Here is a 16,376-nt window from a genome sequence, read left to right as displayed (position 1 = left end):
ATTTATTTTTAAATGATAATGTTTTAGAATTGCTATTAATGGGTCAGTCGGTATTTAAACAAACTATTATAATGATACAGTATCCAGGTCACTGTAACAAATTTATTACAAAATATATATATTAATAGAATGAGCGCGTCGCGTCATTTTCTAACCTGCTTACCAGCATTGTGATGGAGGGGTCTGCTGGAGCCTTTCCAAGCTGCCATAGGGTGCAAGGTAGGAGCAAACCCTGGACGGGGCGCGCCAGTCCATCACAGGAGGAACACAGGCCAAGGCCAATTTAGCTTTGCCAGCTCAGCTAACCTGCATGTCTTTGGACGGTGGGAGGAAACTTACACAGACATGGGGAGAACATGCAGACTCCACACAGCACGCCCAACCTACCTGGAAACAAACATCTGTAGTAATAAAATGCATTGCATTGTAAATAGCATATGATGGAGACATATGCATTTCATGCGTCATTTCAACAGATGGTGCATCACATTTGTAGTGTCATATGCCATTTGGTTTGGGATTCGTACTGTACCATCTTGTATTGTATTTATTCCATCTTTTTTGACACCCACTACATGCCCAACCTACCTGGAAAGGGGTTTCTCTTTGAACTGCCTTTCCTAAGGTTTCTTCCATTTTTTTCTTTTCTTGTCTTGAGTTCAAGGCTGGGGGGCTGTCAAAAGGTAGGGCCTGTTAAAGCCCACTGCAGCACGTCTTGTGTGATTTTGGGCTATACAAAAATAAATTGTATTGTGTTGTATTGGACTGTGTGAGTTGATGACTGTCTCAAAACTTCACATGAAGGACCCTAACCCTAACCCTACCCCTAACCCTAAATCTGCATCAGCACAGTGGTGGTCACTAGAAATAACTTTTTCTACTGTATTTATGTTGACAATTTGGTTTTTATTTCTTTCTGTTACATACATATTACATTTTTGGAAAATAATTCATTGTTTTTCCGGGGGTAAACATAACGCCAAGGAGGCTACGATAGTTGTGGTTTTCACACAGAGATTGTTGTCTTCAAAGTAATAGCTTGTAACTCAGCCATTGCACTTTATTAAAGTTTCTGATCCATTAGCTTTGACTTTTTGCCATTTTTGACCACTTTTTGCATCTAACGTTACAGGGGAATGACTCATTTTCACAAGGCACGTTAAACTGACGTTTTCCATTGTACATTTTTTGTGTTTTTCCATTCCAGGGATCCTCTATGGTAAACTGACAATGGAGTTGGGAGGAAAAGTGACGATTGTGTGCGAGAAGACCAAATACAACACTGAACTGGAATTTAAACTCAAGGTATGACGAGAGATTATTTCTGTTGAGTTTGGTCATGACAAATGCAATGTACTGAACATCTGAATAGAATGATATAATAAAACACTAAGTTCTGTGTGTCCAGTCCCTCAGAGCAATCTGATTGGTCAGTTTAGCTTGGGTGTGATTGGTCAGTTTGGCTTTGGTGACGAGATGAAAGTGAAAGTGTGAGTGCGAGGCGTACGAGGAGGAGGAGTAAAGGAACACCCGGAGACAGTTGCCTTCAAAGACTGAAAGGATAAAAACAGACAGGAGGCGAGAAAGGCGCTTTGAAAAGGAAAGACTTTGCAAAAACGCTTTCGAGCAAATGCAGAGGAAAACACTGAAGGTATACGAAGGGCAAGAGATAGCAAATCTTTTTAAATTATTCTATCACCATGGCTAGTATAGAAACACCAGGCATTGCTCCGGAGGAAAATAACGTTTTTTTTTTTAATTGTTGGAGAAAAATATAATTTAAAAAAACACAACTTGACAGATGAATTTTTGTTTTGTGGTGTAATTAATTTTTTACATGCAGAATTTTTGACGACGAAAAAAATATCAATTAAATTATTATTATTATTAGGTTGATTTAATTCTATTACCAGTACAACATTGCTACAATGAGAATAATGCAAGATGAAAATAAAGTTAACAAAAACAAATATTAAACGACAAACAAATAATACTATGGATTTTTAATGATAAAACTGTTGGTTGCTTTTACGGAGCACACCAGAAATATATGGATGATAACATACATACAAGACCACCAGATTGTTACAGTCTGCTTTATATATGAGATTATGGCTAATTGTTGGAGAGGTGTTCATTGGAAGGTGCTTTGTGGAATAAAAACTCTATTGTATTTATATTTTTATAGAGAAGAAGTGTACTGGTGCTGATATTTAAGAAATAAGGGGGATGTGCAGGACTGCAGTAACTACAGGGGAATAAAATTGATGAGCCACAGCGTGAAGTTATGGGAAAGAGTAGTGGAAGCTCAGTTAAGAAGTGAGGTGATGATTAGTGAGCAGCAGGATGGTTTCATGCCAGGAAAGAGCACCACAGATGTGATGTTTGCTCTGAGGATGGTGATGGAGAAGTTTAGAGTAGGCCAGAAGGAGTTGCATTGTGTCTTTGTGGACCTGCAGAAAGCATATGATAGGGTGCCTCAAGAGGAGCTTTGATATTGTATGAGGAAGTCGGGAGTGGCAGAGAAGTACATAACAGTTGTAGAGGATATGTACGAGGGAAGTGAGACCGTGGTGAGGTCTGCGGTAGGAGTGATGGATGCATTCAAAGTGGAGGTGGGATTACATCAGGGATCAGCTCTGAGCCCTTTCTTATTTGCAATGGTGATGGACAGGTTGACAGATGAGATTGGACAGGAGTCCCCATGGACTATGATGTTTGCTGATGACATTGTGATCTGTAGGGAGAAGGTTGAGGAGACCCTGGAGAGTTGGAGATATGCTCTAGAGAGGAGAGGAATGAAGGTCAGTAGGATCAAGACAGAATACATGTGTGTGAATGAGAGGGAGGTCAGTGGAATGGTGAGGATGCAAGGAGTAGAGTTGGCAAAGGTGGATGAGTTTAAATACTTGGGATCAACAGAGTAATGGGGATTGTACTGAAGAAGAGAGTGCAGGCAGGGTGGAGTGGGTGGAGAAGAGTGTCAGGAGTAATTTGTGACAGACGGGTATCAGCAAGAGTGAAAGGGAAGGTCTACAGGACGGTAGTGAGACCAGCTATGTTATATGGGATGGAGACGGAGGCACTGACCAGAAAGCAGGAGACAGAGCTGGAGGTGGCAGAGTTAAGATTTTAAGATTTGCATTGGATGGACAGGATTAGAAATGAGGACATTAGAGGGTCAACGCAGGTTGGACGGTTTTGCAGACAAAGTCAGAGAGGCAAAATTGCATTGGTTTGGACATGTGCAGAGGAGAGATGCTGGGTATATTGGGAGAAGGGTGCTAAGGATGGAGCTGCCAGGGAGGAGGAGAAGAGGAAGGCCTAAGCAAAGGTTTATGGATGTGGTGAGAGAGGACGTGCAGGTGATGGGTGTAACAGAACAAGATGACAAGGACAGAAAGATATGGAAGAAGATGATCCGCTGTGGTGACCCGTAACGAGAGCAGCCGAAAGAAGAAGAAGTGAACTGTATTGCTGTGGCTGGGGCTCTCTGGCGCCCCCTTGTGGTTACTAAGCATCAACTGGATGATACCATACCTACAAGACTGCAAGACTGTTACAGTCTGCTTTATACATGACTAGGGGGCTTTGCCCTCTGCTTGCTTCACTCGCCAACCCCCTGGCCTGTGCTACATGCCAGCCACTTCGCATCTCTGCTTTCACATTCACCAAACAAGAAATCTTTTAATTGTTGCGGATACGCCTCTTCTTTGGGAAGAAACACTACTTTTCCCTGATTGCAACACAAATTAGATGATCTACAAGTCTCCGACTTAAAGTTTAAAGCTGAATAATATCTACATACTTCTGTCATATATCACCTACAGTACAGGCCAAAAAAGAGAATGCCAAGAGTGTGCAAAGCAGTGATCAGAGCAAAGGGTGGCTATTTTGAAGAAACTAGAATATAAAACATGTTTTCAGTTATTTCACCTTTTTTTTTAAGTACATAACTCCACATGTGTTCATTCATAGTTTTGATGCCTTCAGTGAGAATCTACCAATGTAAACGGTCATGAAAATAAAGAAAACACATTGAATGAGGAGGTGTGTCCAAACTTTTGGCCTGTACTGTATGTCCATATTTTCGATCTCTTTTCATTGTTCCGTCATTTCACTGAGTAATAATTTCCATTTGTTTGCGCTAATGCATTCTTTACTGTCATTTTTTTTTAAACTTTTGAATTTTAGCACTTTCATAATCTTTAATCTGCTCTGCTTGTGTATCGCGCCAATGTTTTTGAATTCTTTACGACGTTCTACTTTGTCATCTACTCTTTGTCTTTTATTTCCAACCCCAGGTGGCACAAAGTCTCATCTCATGGGACGTGAAAGTATCTCTCTGAAAAATTCACGCCTCGTCCCAAGATAAAAAGTCTCGTCTCGTCCAAGGATTTTTTTATATAATATAATAATAATAATACATTTGATTTATATATAGCACCTTTACTGCATTACACAAATATTTTTTTTCATTTTTCACTTATTAAACCCTGTGGTGGGGTGGCACCCTGCCCGGGGTTTGTTCCTGCCTTGCGCCCTGTGTTGGCTGGGATTGGCTCCAGCAGACCCTCGTGACCCTGTAATTGGGATATAGCGGATTGGATAATGGATGGATGGATGGACTTATTAAACCATAACATGCAAATGGAGCGCACAAGACTGCCAAACGGGACATCTCACTTTCCAGTACAGCTGCATAAGACGTCTTACCGTAATATTTGGATTTTGCCAGAATGCTGCCACTGATGCAGAAGCCATCCTTCTGATTGCTGACATAAAAGGCGGACACAGGAGGGTGATGAGATACCTAGAAAAAACAAAACACACATACACAAGATTATATTTAATGTCAGCAAAGGGATGTATGCAGGCCCAACATCCTTCTATATAAAAGCGGTCAGGATTGTCCTTCCGTCCCGTGCGTGCTACGCAGGCGCCGAGTTTCACACACGCCCCAATGCACGATGGGATTTGTAGTTTCGTTTGTCCAGGTAAAAGATGATTTTCTACTCCAGACTGTGCGATATCTTCTTCTTCTTTCTTACTATATAAAAGCGGTCGGATTGTCCTTCCGTCCCGTGAGTGCAAAGCGTAGCGGTATTCCGCTTATCACAGACTTACTACTTGCAGCTTGAGGTACGAAGCGACGCGATGTGAGCAGAGTTCTGGTGCTCCTATCATTCCCTTGCTTTTGTGTGTGATGCGCTGGAAAAATAGACAAAATGATGTCTCTGGAAATAATTAATGTTGATGGAGTACAAATGCCTCACCGCGTAGTAAATATCTGGGGGGTTCAAAAGGGCGACCTCAATATAGAAAAAAAGTTTAAATTTCATCACAAAAATAACAGAAACTACGAGTTTTAAAGTAATATCGCTCAAATGCAATATAACCAAATTAATGATTTTGTATAAAATATCAAATTGATCTACATATTGAATTGCCTTAAGAAGTGGTCAACTTAAAAGTCGGTCGCCTTAAAAGGCGGGTCAGCCTAATTACATAATAAGAGTCTACGATAAAAGGGGACTAAGTGAAAAGGTGGAAAGTGGTGAGGGCAGCCACAAGACTTTCTTTTCCTATTTTTCTTTTTTTCACTTTGTCAGTTATGGGTTATCAAGTGTGCAAAATGGGCAAAAATGGCAGATTCATCTCTTTTAATAACAATAAAGTGTGCAGAAAGTGAAGAGGCCGGAACACTTTGTGAAGAACCAAAGTGTTTTTGTACATAGAAATTCCAGAAACATATCGGTATATTCTTCACATAAGGCACATAAAAACTCTAAAAATACTGAATAGTGTCACACACGTGCACATTGGAGCCAGCCACAGGAACCAAAAGAACGGAGCTCCGTGCCCAGCCGGAGGGTGGTCGGGTGCATTCAGCCCTCTTATTTTGTCCCGCAGACTACACATGGGAAAATCCACCTGAATACGAAGACTTCACTTCTGCCTCAACTCTGAAGACGTCACTTCCTGTCCCGGACCCAAGGATGACATCACTTCCTGTCCCGGACCCGAGGATGACATCACTTCCGCAAACCTCCCTATAAAACCCCACTCCCTTCCTCTGTTGATCAATTCTGTTTTGGACTCCGTTCAGTACGTTGTTGTGCTGAATATTTTGATTGCTTTGCAGCCAAGGTCAACTACATGGGTGGTTGACCCAAACCTTTGCTGTGTGTCAAGGCGCTTTATTTCACAATAGCTTTTGCAGTGTTGCGTAAAGCAATGCTTTTAAGGCCTTTCCTGGCCCTCACAACATCCTCTGGCCAAATATGACTCTGTTTTGGGTTTGAAATCAGTAAAAAAACACCTTAAACACCATTTGCTTGACCCACTAAAACACCGTTAATGTCATTTGTTTTAAATGTTAGGATCATCAGTACTACAGGTTAAGATGATCAATCAAGAGCTGAGGCTTCACATACTTGTTCTGCAATGTAAAACGTGCAGCTGTTTGTCTGGGGATGAAACCAACGGCAGCGGAACGTCTCGCCAAGGATTGGATTGTATGGCTTCTTCAGTCCCTGAAAAACAAGAAAAACACAAAAAAACATTTTCATGCTTTGCCTGTGTATAGCAATGGCACAGCAGCGTACAGATGCAGCCATGGAAAATGAAAGGTGTGAACTCTGAGTGGGTATGAGCTACTGCGTTATGTGCTTGGAAATGACCAAAAGGTGGCGCTCATGAGGAACCATTTGGTAGTGATATGATTACTTCATTTAATCTCCCACTGCACACATTTAAATCAAATTAAAAGGGAATTTTACAGCTACTACGTCACTTGCCATAGTTATTCCGGAAAATGTTTAGAAGCGTATTGTAGAAGATGCCCCAGACGCAGACAGACACGAGACAGCCAGATATCCAAAACCCATACGCTTTTATTTTCCTTTGCACACACAGCACAAGCACACTGCCCAAAGACTCACAATAACTCAGTCCATAATGCTATGTCTTTCTTTTCTTTCTCTTCATCGCCTCCACTAATCTCCTGCAGGCTCCGTCCTCTTCCACCCGACTGCGGCTTCCCAAGTGGAGTGAGGCGGCCTCCTTTATACTGCACCCGGAAGTGCTCCAGGTGCATCCTATTTAACATCCGGCAGCTCTTCCAGGTGTGGCGGAAGTGCTGCATGCCAAGGCTCCGGAGCTGCCCAGGCGCCCCCTGGTTGTGGCCACGGACCCCAACAGGCTTGAGCTTCAAAGCTCCATGTTCGTGGCCTCCGATGCAACCCAAGATGGCTGTCCTTTCACATCCCAGGGTGTGGCTTGCCCTTTTCTCGGCCGCCTGCACTTCCAGGCTTCCCGACAGGGCACGATCCCCAGACATCCATCACACTATATTCTGACTATATTGAGTTTATATACTTTACAGAAAGTTTACAGTTTCTCTAACAACTTCAAAATACACTTACATTTTAGAAACCTCTTAATACGAAATGTAGAATGGAATTGCCAATCAAGTAATGTTCTCAATATTGTATACACTACTGGTCAAAAGTTTAGGGCAGTAGTTCCTGAACTCGGTCCTGGAGACCCCCTGGAGCAGCAGGTTTTTATTCCAACCAACTTCAGCTGTTAATTGGACTGCTGGCCAAATTAAGTGAACTGTTATTTCCCTGTTTCTGTGTTTTGGGGACAATGAAGAGATTACAAAAGTAAGTGTGTTAATACATTTTAATAAAAATTAATGCCCTATAATCTTTGTACTGTAAAGTTGTGGCCAAAAGTTTTGAGAATGACACAAAGAGCAAAGGGTCCATTTGGCACTCAGCGCCGGTGCTACAAACGTAATATCGAGTATATCAATCTATATGTGTGTATAATTAAAATACAGTCCTGGCCAAAAGTGACTGAGAATGACACAAAGTTTGATGCCTCAGTTTTTATGATGGCAATTTGCATCAACTCCAGAATGTTCTGAAGTGTAATCAGATGAATTGCAATTAATTGCAAAGTCCCTCTTTGCCATGAAAATGAACTTCATCCCAACAAACCCATTTCCACTGCATGTCAGCCCTGCCACAAAAGGACCGTCATTGCTTTGCAGAAAAATGGCTTCCTAGGCGAGGCTATTGCTGCTAGTAAGACTGCACCTAAATCAACCATTTATTAGATCATCAAGAACTTCAAGGAGAGAGGTTCACTTGTTGTGAAGAAGGCTTCAGGGTGCCCAAGAAAGTCCAGCAAGCGCCAAGAGCGTCTCCTAAAGTGGATTCAGTTGCGGGCACCACCAGGGCAGAGCTTGCTCAGGAATGGCAGCGGGCAGGGGTGAGTGAGGCGAAGACTTTTGGAGGATGGCCTGGTGGGTGTCAAGAAGGGCAGCAAAGAAGCCAAGAAAAACTTCATGGACAGACTGATAATTCTGCAAAAGGTCCAGGGATTGAACTGCTGGGGGTCAAGTCATTTTCTCTGTTGAATCCCCTTTCCGATTGTTTGGGGCATCTGGAGAAAAGAAAAGGTGAGCAGCGCTACCATCAGTCCTGTGTCATGCCAACAGTAAAGCATCCTGAGACCATCCGTGTCACGTGGGGTTGCTTCTCAGCCGAGGCAGTGGGCTCACTGACAGTTTGGCCTAAGAATACGGCCCTGCATAAAGAATAGGACCAAAACATCCTGCAAGAGCAACTTCTCCGCACCATCCAAGAACATTTTGGTGACCAACAATGCATGACGGAGCACCGAGTCATAAGGCAAAAATGACAACTAAGTGGTTCGGGGAATAAAAAATAAAAATTTTGGGTTTGTGGCCAGGAAACTCCCCAGACCTTAATCCCAATGAGAACTTGTGGTCAATCCTCAATTGTGGGTGGACAATTGAAAACCCACCAATTCTGACAAAGCATTGCCAAGCATTGATTCTGCAAGAATGGGCAGCCACCATCAGTCAGGATTTGGCCCAGAAGTTGATTGACAGCATGCCAGGGAGAATTGCTGAGGTCTTGAAAAACAAAGAAGGGCCATCACTGCAGATATTGATTCTTTGCATAAACTTAATGTCATTGTCAATAAAAGCCTTTGAAACTTATGAAATGTTTGTAATTCTACTTCAGTACACCAGAGAAACATCAGACACAAAGATCTAAAAACACTCAAGTAGCAAACTTTGTGAAAACCAACACTTGTGTCATTCTCCAAACATGGATTCCAGGAGCAGTTGATAACCACACATGGAAGGCGGCAGTGTTCCTCAAGGCTGATCTCAATCAGGAAACCTGCAGGGCTCCATGGGAATTGGAGTGTGGAAGTACAGCCCTGTTGGGGTACATTGGGTTGAGTTAAGGAAGTTGTGGACAACCATTTGCAAGAACAGTTATGGGGCAAGCAAGAGACTGCATGGCAGGTCCAAACAATCTCGAGCAGCAAGAAATTCCCTGGGGCAGCATGAAGATTGTGACGTGAATGAAGGGGCAGGAGAGATGGCTGAACCACAACGATCTCTGTGGCCACCAATTGGAAGTGGCAGACAGAGCTCCCTGCAAACAGTCCAGAGGTTGCAGTATTGGAACAGCAGGCGTGGTTGAGTTCGGGAAGAAGGCCATCGTGGCTGCTGAAGCACAGCAGTGAAGACAGGAGACATTCGCCAAGAGATCTAAGGTGGTCAGCGTGGCCATTAGAGATGCGGCGTAAGGAGGCAGTAAACGGGGAGAGCAATTTATCGCTTACTGTACTTGTCGAGAAGAAGGGAAGTGTGATGTGGTCAAGGTTTACTGATAGATACGCTGCAGAGGGATTTTAACTGGTTTTATCTATATAAAGTTGTGCTTGAAAGTTTGTCAATCCTTTAGAATTTTCTATATTTCTGCATAAATATGACCTAAAACATCAGCAGATTTTCACTCAAGTCCTAAAAGTAGATAACCAGTTAAACAAATGAGACAAAAATATTATACTTGGTCATTTATTTATTAAGGAAAATGATCGAATATTACATATTTGTGAGTGGCAAAAGTATGTGAACTTCTAGGATTAGCAATTAGTCTGAAGGTGAAATTCGAGTCCGGTGTTTTCAATCAGTGGGATGACAATCAGGTGTGAGTGGGCACCCTGTGTTATTTAAAGAACAGGATCTATCAAAGTCTGCTCTTCACAACACGTGTTTGTGGAAGTGTATCATGGCACGAACAAAAGAGATTTCTGAGGACCTCACCAAAAGAGTTGTTGATGCTCATCAGGCTGGAAAAGGTTACAAAACCATCTCTAAAGAGTTTGGACTCCACCAATCCACAGTCAGACAGATTGTGTACAAATGGAGGAAATTCAAGACCATTGTTACCCTCCCCAGGAGTGGTCGACCAACAAAGATCACTCCAAGAGCAAGGCGTGTAATAGTCGGCGAGGTCACAAAGGACCCCAGGGTAACTTCTAAGCAACTGAAGGCCTCTCTCACATTGGCTAATGTTCATGTTCACAAGTCCACCATCAGGAGAACACAGAACAACAATGGTGTACATGGCAGGTTTGCAAGGAGAAAGCCACTGCTATCCAAGAAAAACATTGCTGCTCGTCTGCAGTTTGCTAAAGATCACGTGGACAAATCAAAAGGCTATTGGAAGAATGTTTTGTGGACGGATGAGACCAAAATAGAAATTTTTGGTTTAAATGAAAAGCGTTATGTTTGGAGAAAGGAAAACACTGCATTCCAGCATCAGAACCTCATCCCATCTGTGAAACATGGTGGTGGTAGTATTACGGTTTGGGCCTGTTGTGCTGCATCTGTGCCAGGACAGCTTGCCTTCATGGATGGAACAATAAATTCTGAATTATATCAGAGAATCCATCCATCCATTTTCTAACCCGCTGAATCTGAATACAAGGTCACGGGGGTCTGCTGGAGCCAATCCCAGCCAACACAGGGCACAAGGCAGGAACCAATCCCGGGCAGGGTGCCAACCCACCGCAGGACACACACAAACACACCCACACACCAAGCACACATTAGGGCCAAGTTAGAATCGCCAACCCACCTAACCTGCATGTCTTTGGATTGCGGGAGGAAACCGGAGCACCTGGAGGAAACCCACGCAGACACGGGGAGAACATGCAAACTCCACGCAGGGAGGACCCGGGAAGCGAACCCGGGTCTCCTAACTGTGAGGCAGCAGCGCTACCACTGCGCCACCGTGCCGCCCCTATATCAGAGAATTCTAAAAGAAAATGTCAGGACATCTGTCCATGAACTGAATCTCAGGAGAAGGTGGGTCATGCAGCAAGACAACGACCGACCCTAAGCACAGAAGTCGTTCTACCAAAGAACAGTTAAAGAAGAATAAAGTGAATGTTCTGGAATGTCCAAGTCAAAGTCCTGACCTTAATCCAATCGAAATGTTGTGGAAGGACCTGAAGCGAGCAGTTCATGTGAGGAAACCCACCAACATCTCAGAGTTGAAGCTGTTCTGTATGGAGGAATGGGCAAAAATTCTTCCAAGTCGGTGTGCAGGAATGATCAAAAGTTACCAGAAACGTTTATTTGCAGTTATTGGGGGGTCACAGCAGATACTGAAAGCAAAGGTTCACATACTTTTGCCACTCACAAATATGTAATATTCGATCATTTTCCTTAATAAATAAATGACCAAGTATAATATTTTTGTCTCATTTGTTTAACTGGTTTCTCTTTATCTACTTTTAGGACTTGAGTAAAAATCTGCTGATGTTTTAGGTCATATTTATGCAGAAATATAGAAAATTCTAAAGGGTTCACAAACTTTCAAGCACAACTGTATGACATTCCATTTTTATGCACTTTGAAACTTATGGATCATTTATCAACTTACTATACGCGAGTATATACGGTATTTTAATTCATTCTTGTTTATCATGCCACTGGAGAGAGGTGATGTGTTTCATGTTGGTTGGACATGCAAGTAAGAATACACAACACAAGTACTAACTGCTGCTGTTTTTACTGATCGGGTTGGCGTTAAGACTTTTACACTCTTGATTCTCAAAGAGTTTTCACACTGACCTTTGGCTTCTTGTAAAATCCAGACAGATACCACTTCAGTACGTGCTTCATTCTGCAGTAAGCATCCTGTTCAAGAGCCGCCCTGTGGAATGAAGAACACGCAGACAGAACTTCTGAGCAAAACTTTTATAAACTAGGAGTCCCAAAACCACATACATCCACAAAGCACTTTTAAAATGCCCAGTAGAGGGGGAATTCCATCAATAACCCTGGCTAGACACAAAAAAGGGCAGTGAAGAATCTTTATAAAATAAGATTTATTCTTTGCATAACATGCTCATCAATAACAATCAGTGTCTTTACATACAAACAAATAATTAGTTTAGGAGGAATAACCCGGTTAAGGCAGAAAACTTTGTCAAAGAGGTTAAGGAGTTCTCCTGTGGCAAAACACTCTGATGTCATTAAACTGCATATAAGAGTTAAACCAGGAGTTTGAAAATAAACATTTAGCCTGTGATCATTTTTTTTATGTTTTATAAACACTAGGGGGCTTTGCCCCCTGCTCGCTTCGCTCACCAACCCCAAGTGGGTGCTATGCGCTAGCCACTTTGCAGTTCAGCCACTCGCATATGGGGATGCGGATGTACAATTTAAACAGATTGTTATTTTCATGGGAATTGTTACATATGCATAATAGAACTATTTTACATTACTGCGAGTAATTAACCGTATTAAAAAATAGTAAAACTTAATAATTTGAAAATAAATCATGTTTCATGTTGCGTTAAAGTTATTCACTGTGTTATACAATTTCATTCTGTTTGGCTTTGAAATTAACACACAAATACTTTTTAAACTTACACTTTTACTGTAAAACTTCAGTAAAAACAATTTTTTGAATTAAATTTTTGTCAATGTCACATTGAGTTTTGATTCTGTGTTTGGACTTTCATTGTGACAACGCCACATATAACTGCCCGTGAGTGAATTTCGTTTTTTTCTCTCTAATAAATAAACCAACTTTTTCGAATGTTTGTCTCTGAGATTTAATTGTCTTTGCAAAACCTATTCTAACGGGAAACTGTTAATGATTTAATACGAATGGCACATCAAGATCTCCTTTGGTTTCTAATGTTATCCGCTGAAGATGTACTACGTTACCTTTCTTGGATACATCTTTCTTTCAACTGTAATTCAGTTGGTGGAAGACCGTATACAGTGTTAACAGCTGTAGATATTCTAAAGGATATTATAAGTTGATGTTTTATTCTTCCGCACCATCACCACCAACTGTTTCAGCATATTCTATTGATACACATTTAACTAATTTGCCGCGTAACCGATCGACATTTTTGGTATTAATTCATATGACTTCATCGTTTGTTTGTGCTAGGATTGCCCATGAACTCATTTTTTCTGTTGAAATCCCTTCGGGATGAAATTCTTTAATAAGATCTGAACATAATATGTCTTCTTTAATTGGGAACTTAAACTGAGGAAAACGTAAAAATTTATAAGAGCTGAGAGAGCAGGAACTGTGTCTGTCAAAAGCATTCACACAAATGAGAGGTGAGAGGGCCGTGGGTGTGGTTGAAAATGGTTGAGAGGAGGGCGGAACTTGAAAAAATCTCATGGCCAAAGTCTCGTCTCGCGGGACTTGAAAAATTCTCTTGAAAAATGTCTCATCCCCTGATTTTTTTATATAATAGAGAGAACTTTATTCAAATTGACGCTTTTTATTTAAAAGTTTCTGTTACCAGACTGCACGCAAACAAACTCATTTCTGCTTGGGTTTGTGACTGAGTCCTGCGAAGGACCAGTGTACCGATAGGTGGGCTGTTCAGTGCTGCTGGGATAATAAAATAGCATGTGTTAGGTTGTTTGTTACTTTAAAAAGTAATTACACTAAGTAATGCACATTACTTGTAATGTGTTACCCTATGGCTCTCGAGATTGTGTTGCCAAGTTTAGCACTGTACGTTCAGCTCATCAACACAAATTTGGCAATTTCTGAAATACTCACACAGATTATTTCAGCCAGGAGAAGAAATACAGCGATCACCCAAACATTTGCCACTGGAGATGTATTATGTGGACACTTCTGCCCGTGGCTACTGAAAGCGAATGCGAAGGTGAATCAGTCAATGCATGCCCTCATCCTCCATTATAGTCATGAACTGTGAGTAGTGGTCAACATCTTAAGATTGGAAAAGTGAGGTTTAGGCACAAAGTTGATGGACTTCTTCTAATGCTGGGGTTAGTGGCCAGAAGAAGACCCAGTACTCCACATGAATGGGCTTTGGGCATCAGGTAAAGACACTTCATGGGTATCGTCTCCCAGTAGATAGGCAGAACGGGCTAAAAAGCCTAGGTTTCACGGACAGAACCCTGACAAACGGATCAAATCTGATCCTGAGAATAGGTGAAGGTGGCTCAACTTTAAAGCTAATTAGCCAAAACAAGCTGTTAACAAATGAAGGCATACGGATTAAGGAGACATAACATACAAATCGACACAAAAATGTTCATGTGAAAAGACAAAAAAAAAAAAAGGTGCCCCTCACAACAAGCTGAACCACCAAGTGTTCACCAACTGAGGGGAAAAACAGAGCGGCTGGTTACCATCATCATCTGAAACAATTCAGTAGACGTACTCTGAGAGGAAGTTGGCGTGGTAGTAGTAATCTGAAAGCTTGTCCAAGAAGGAACGAGGTTCAAGAATGAAAGTTGGCAAAACCACACGTGACAGGTCCATCCCAGGACGCAGCTGCTTCAGCAATGTCCAGATCAGTCCCTTGTTCTCCTCTGAAACCGTTTCGGTTTGTGATGTCTCGCCAGCCTGCCAGGTATGGAATGATGTCAGAAAAGACAAGGAAAAAAAATCATTAGAAATAGTACAGAAAGAAATGAACAAGACTTAGCATTTGTTAGCCTTGTATAGCATTCTTAGTCATTAGTAACAATGGAAATAATGAGGGTATTAGAAATAAGAACTCTTATAATTAAAGGTCAAGGAGCAAATAAGGAATTTAGGTGTCATCATGGACTCTGACCTAAACTTTAAATCAGGTTACTAGGTTTGCATTTTTCCATTGAAGGAACATTGCAAAAGTAGACTTTTCCAACGTTGCAGGAGGCCGAGAAATGAATTCACGTTTTTTTTTTTAGTTGACCAAATTGCCTAACTTGTCTACAATAGAAGGACATCAATCGGTTGCAGTTAATTCAGAATGCAGCACCAAAAATCTCAACCAGAAAAAGAAAACCTGAGTGCATCACACCAGTCTTAGCATCGCTACATTGGTTACCTGTGTCTTTTAGAATTGACTTTAAAACTCTACTAATAATAAATAAAGATTTAAATATTCTTGCTCCCTGCGGTGGGCTGGCACCCTACCCGGGGTTTGTTTAATAATAATAATACATTTTATTTATACAAGGCGCCTTTCAAAGAACTCAAGGACACCGAACAAACAAATAAATAAATAAATACAAAACACAATTATAAACAACTTAAAACATCAGAAAATCTAAAAATTAAAACCAAACAAAACCACTATAATTAGGAGGAAGAAGAAAAAGCCATTTTAAACAAATGTATTTTAAGTTTACATTTGAAAGATGAATATGATTTGATATTTCGGAGATCCGCAGGTAATGAGTTCCAGTGCTTGGGAGCAGAACGGCTGAAAGCTCTGCTCCCCATGGTGGTTAGACGGGCGGGAGGAACGGTCAGATGGGTGGAGGAAGAGGATCTAAGGTTACGGGATGGAATGGCAACATGTAGAAGGTCAGACAGATATGGAGGTGCGAGGTTATGGATGGCCTTAAAAGTTAGTAGCAGAATCTTAAAATCAATACGGAACTTGATCGGGAGCCAATGAAGCTGCTGCAAGACCGGAGTAATATGGTGAAAAGATGGGATTCCAGTGATGATACGTGCTGCAGAATTCTGGACTAACTGAAGCTTGTGAAGAGATTTATTAGGGAGACCAAAGAGGAGTGACTTGCAGTAGTCCAGCCGAGAAGTGACAAGACTATGAACAAGAATGGCAGTGGTATGAGGAGTGAGGGAGGGACGAATGCGATTAATATTACGTAAGTGGAAGTAAGCAGACCGGGTGATGTTATTAATGTGACATTGGAAAGATAGAGTACTGTCGAGGATGACACCCAGACTCTTGACCTGAGATGATGGGGAAACAACAGAGTTATCAATAATAAAAGAAAGATTACTGGTTTTGGATAATGATGATTTTGAACCAATGAGGAGAACCTCAGTTTTGTCACTGTTTAATTTAAGAAAATTTGAAGAAATTTAAGAAAATTACTGCCTTGCGCCCTGTGTTGGCTGGGATTGGCTGCAGCAGACCCCATGACCCTGTAGTTAGGATATACAGTGGGTACGGAAAGTATTCAGACCCCCTTCAATTTTTCACTCTTTGTTATATTG

The 16,376-nt window shown here is 41.6% G+C and overlaps 1 protein-coding gene across 4 annotated transcripts in view; it reads right to left on the bottom strand.

Moving 5' to 3' along the window:
* osbpl5 (oxysterol binding protein-like 5) overlaps positions 1–16,376 on the bottom strand; it is a 325,895-nt gene that overhangs the window by 41,204 nt on the left and 268,315 nt on the right. For all 4 annotated transcript variants that reach the window (XM_039736915.1, XM_039736890.1, XM_039736896.1 and 1 more), the window contains exons 11-14: positions 14,578–14,762; positions 11,981–12,062; positions 6,438–6,536; positions 4,717–4,813 (exon numbers count right to left, since the gene is read on the bottom strand). In XM_039736915.1, coding sequence (XP_039592849.1) covers positions 4,717–4,813; positions 6,438–6,536; positions 11,981–12,062; positions 14,578–14,762 — 463 coding nt within the window. The remainder of the gene's footprint in view (positions 1–4,716; positions 4,814–6,437; positions 6,537–11,980; positions 12,063–14,577; positions 14,763–16,376) is intronic.

Source organism: Polypterus senegalus, chromosome 1 (genome assembly GCF_016835505.1).
Source record: "Polypterus senegalus isolate Bchr_013 chromosome 1, ASM1683550v1, whole genome shotgun sequence".
In the NCBI taxonomy this organism is placed as follows: domain Eukaryota; kingdom Metazoa; phylum Chordata; class Cladistia; order Polypteriformes; family Polypteridae; genus Polypterus; species Polypterus senegalus.
The sequence above is the reverse complement of the archived record's forward strand: the minus strand, read 5'-3'. Positions and strand labels throughout refer to the sequence as shown.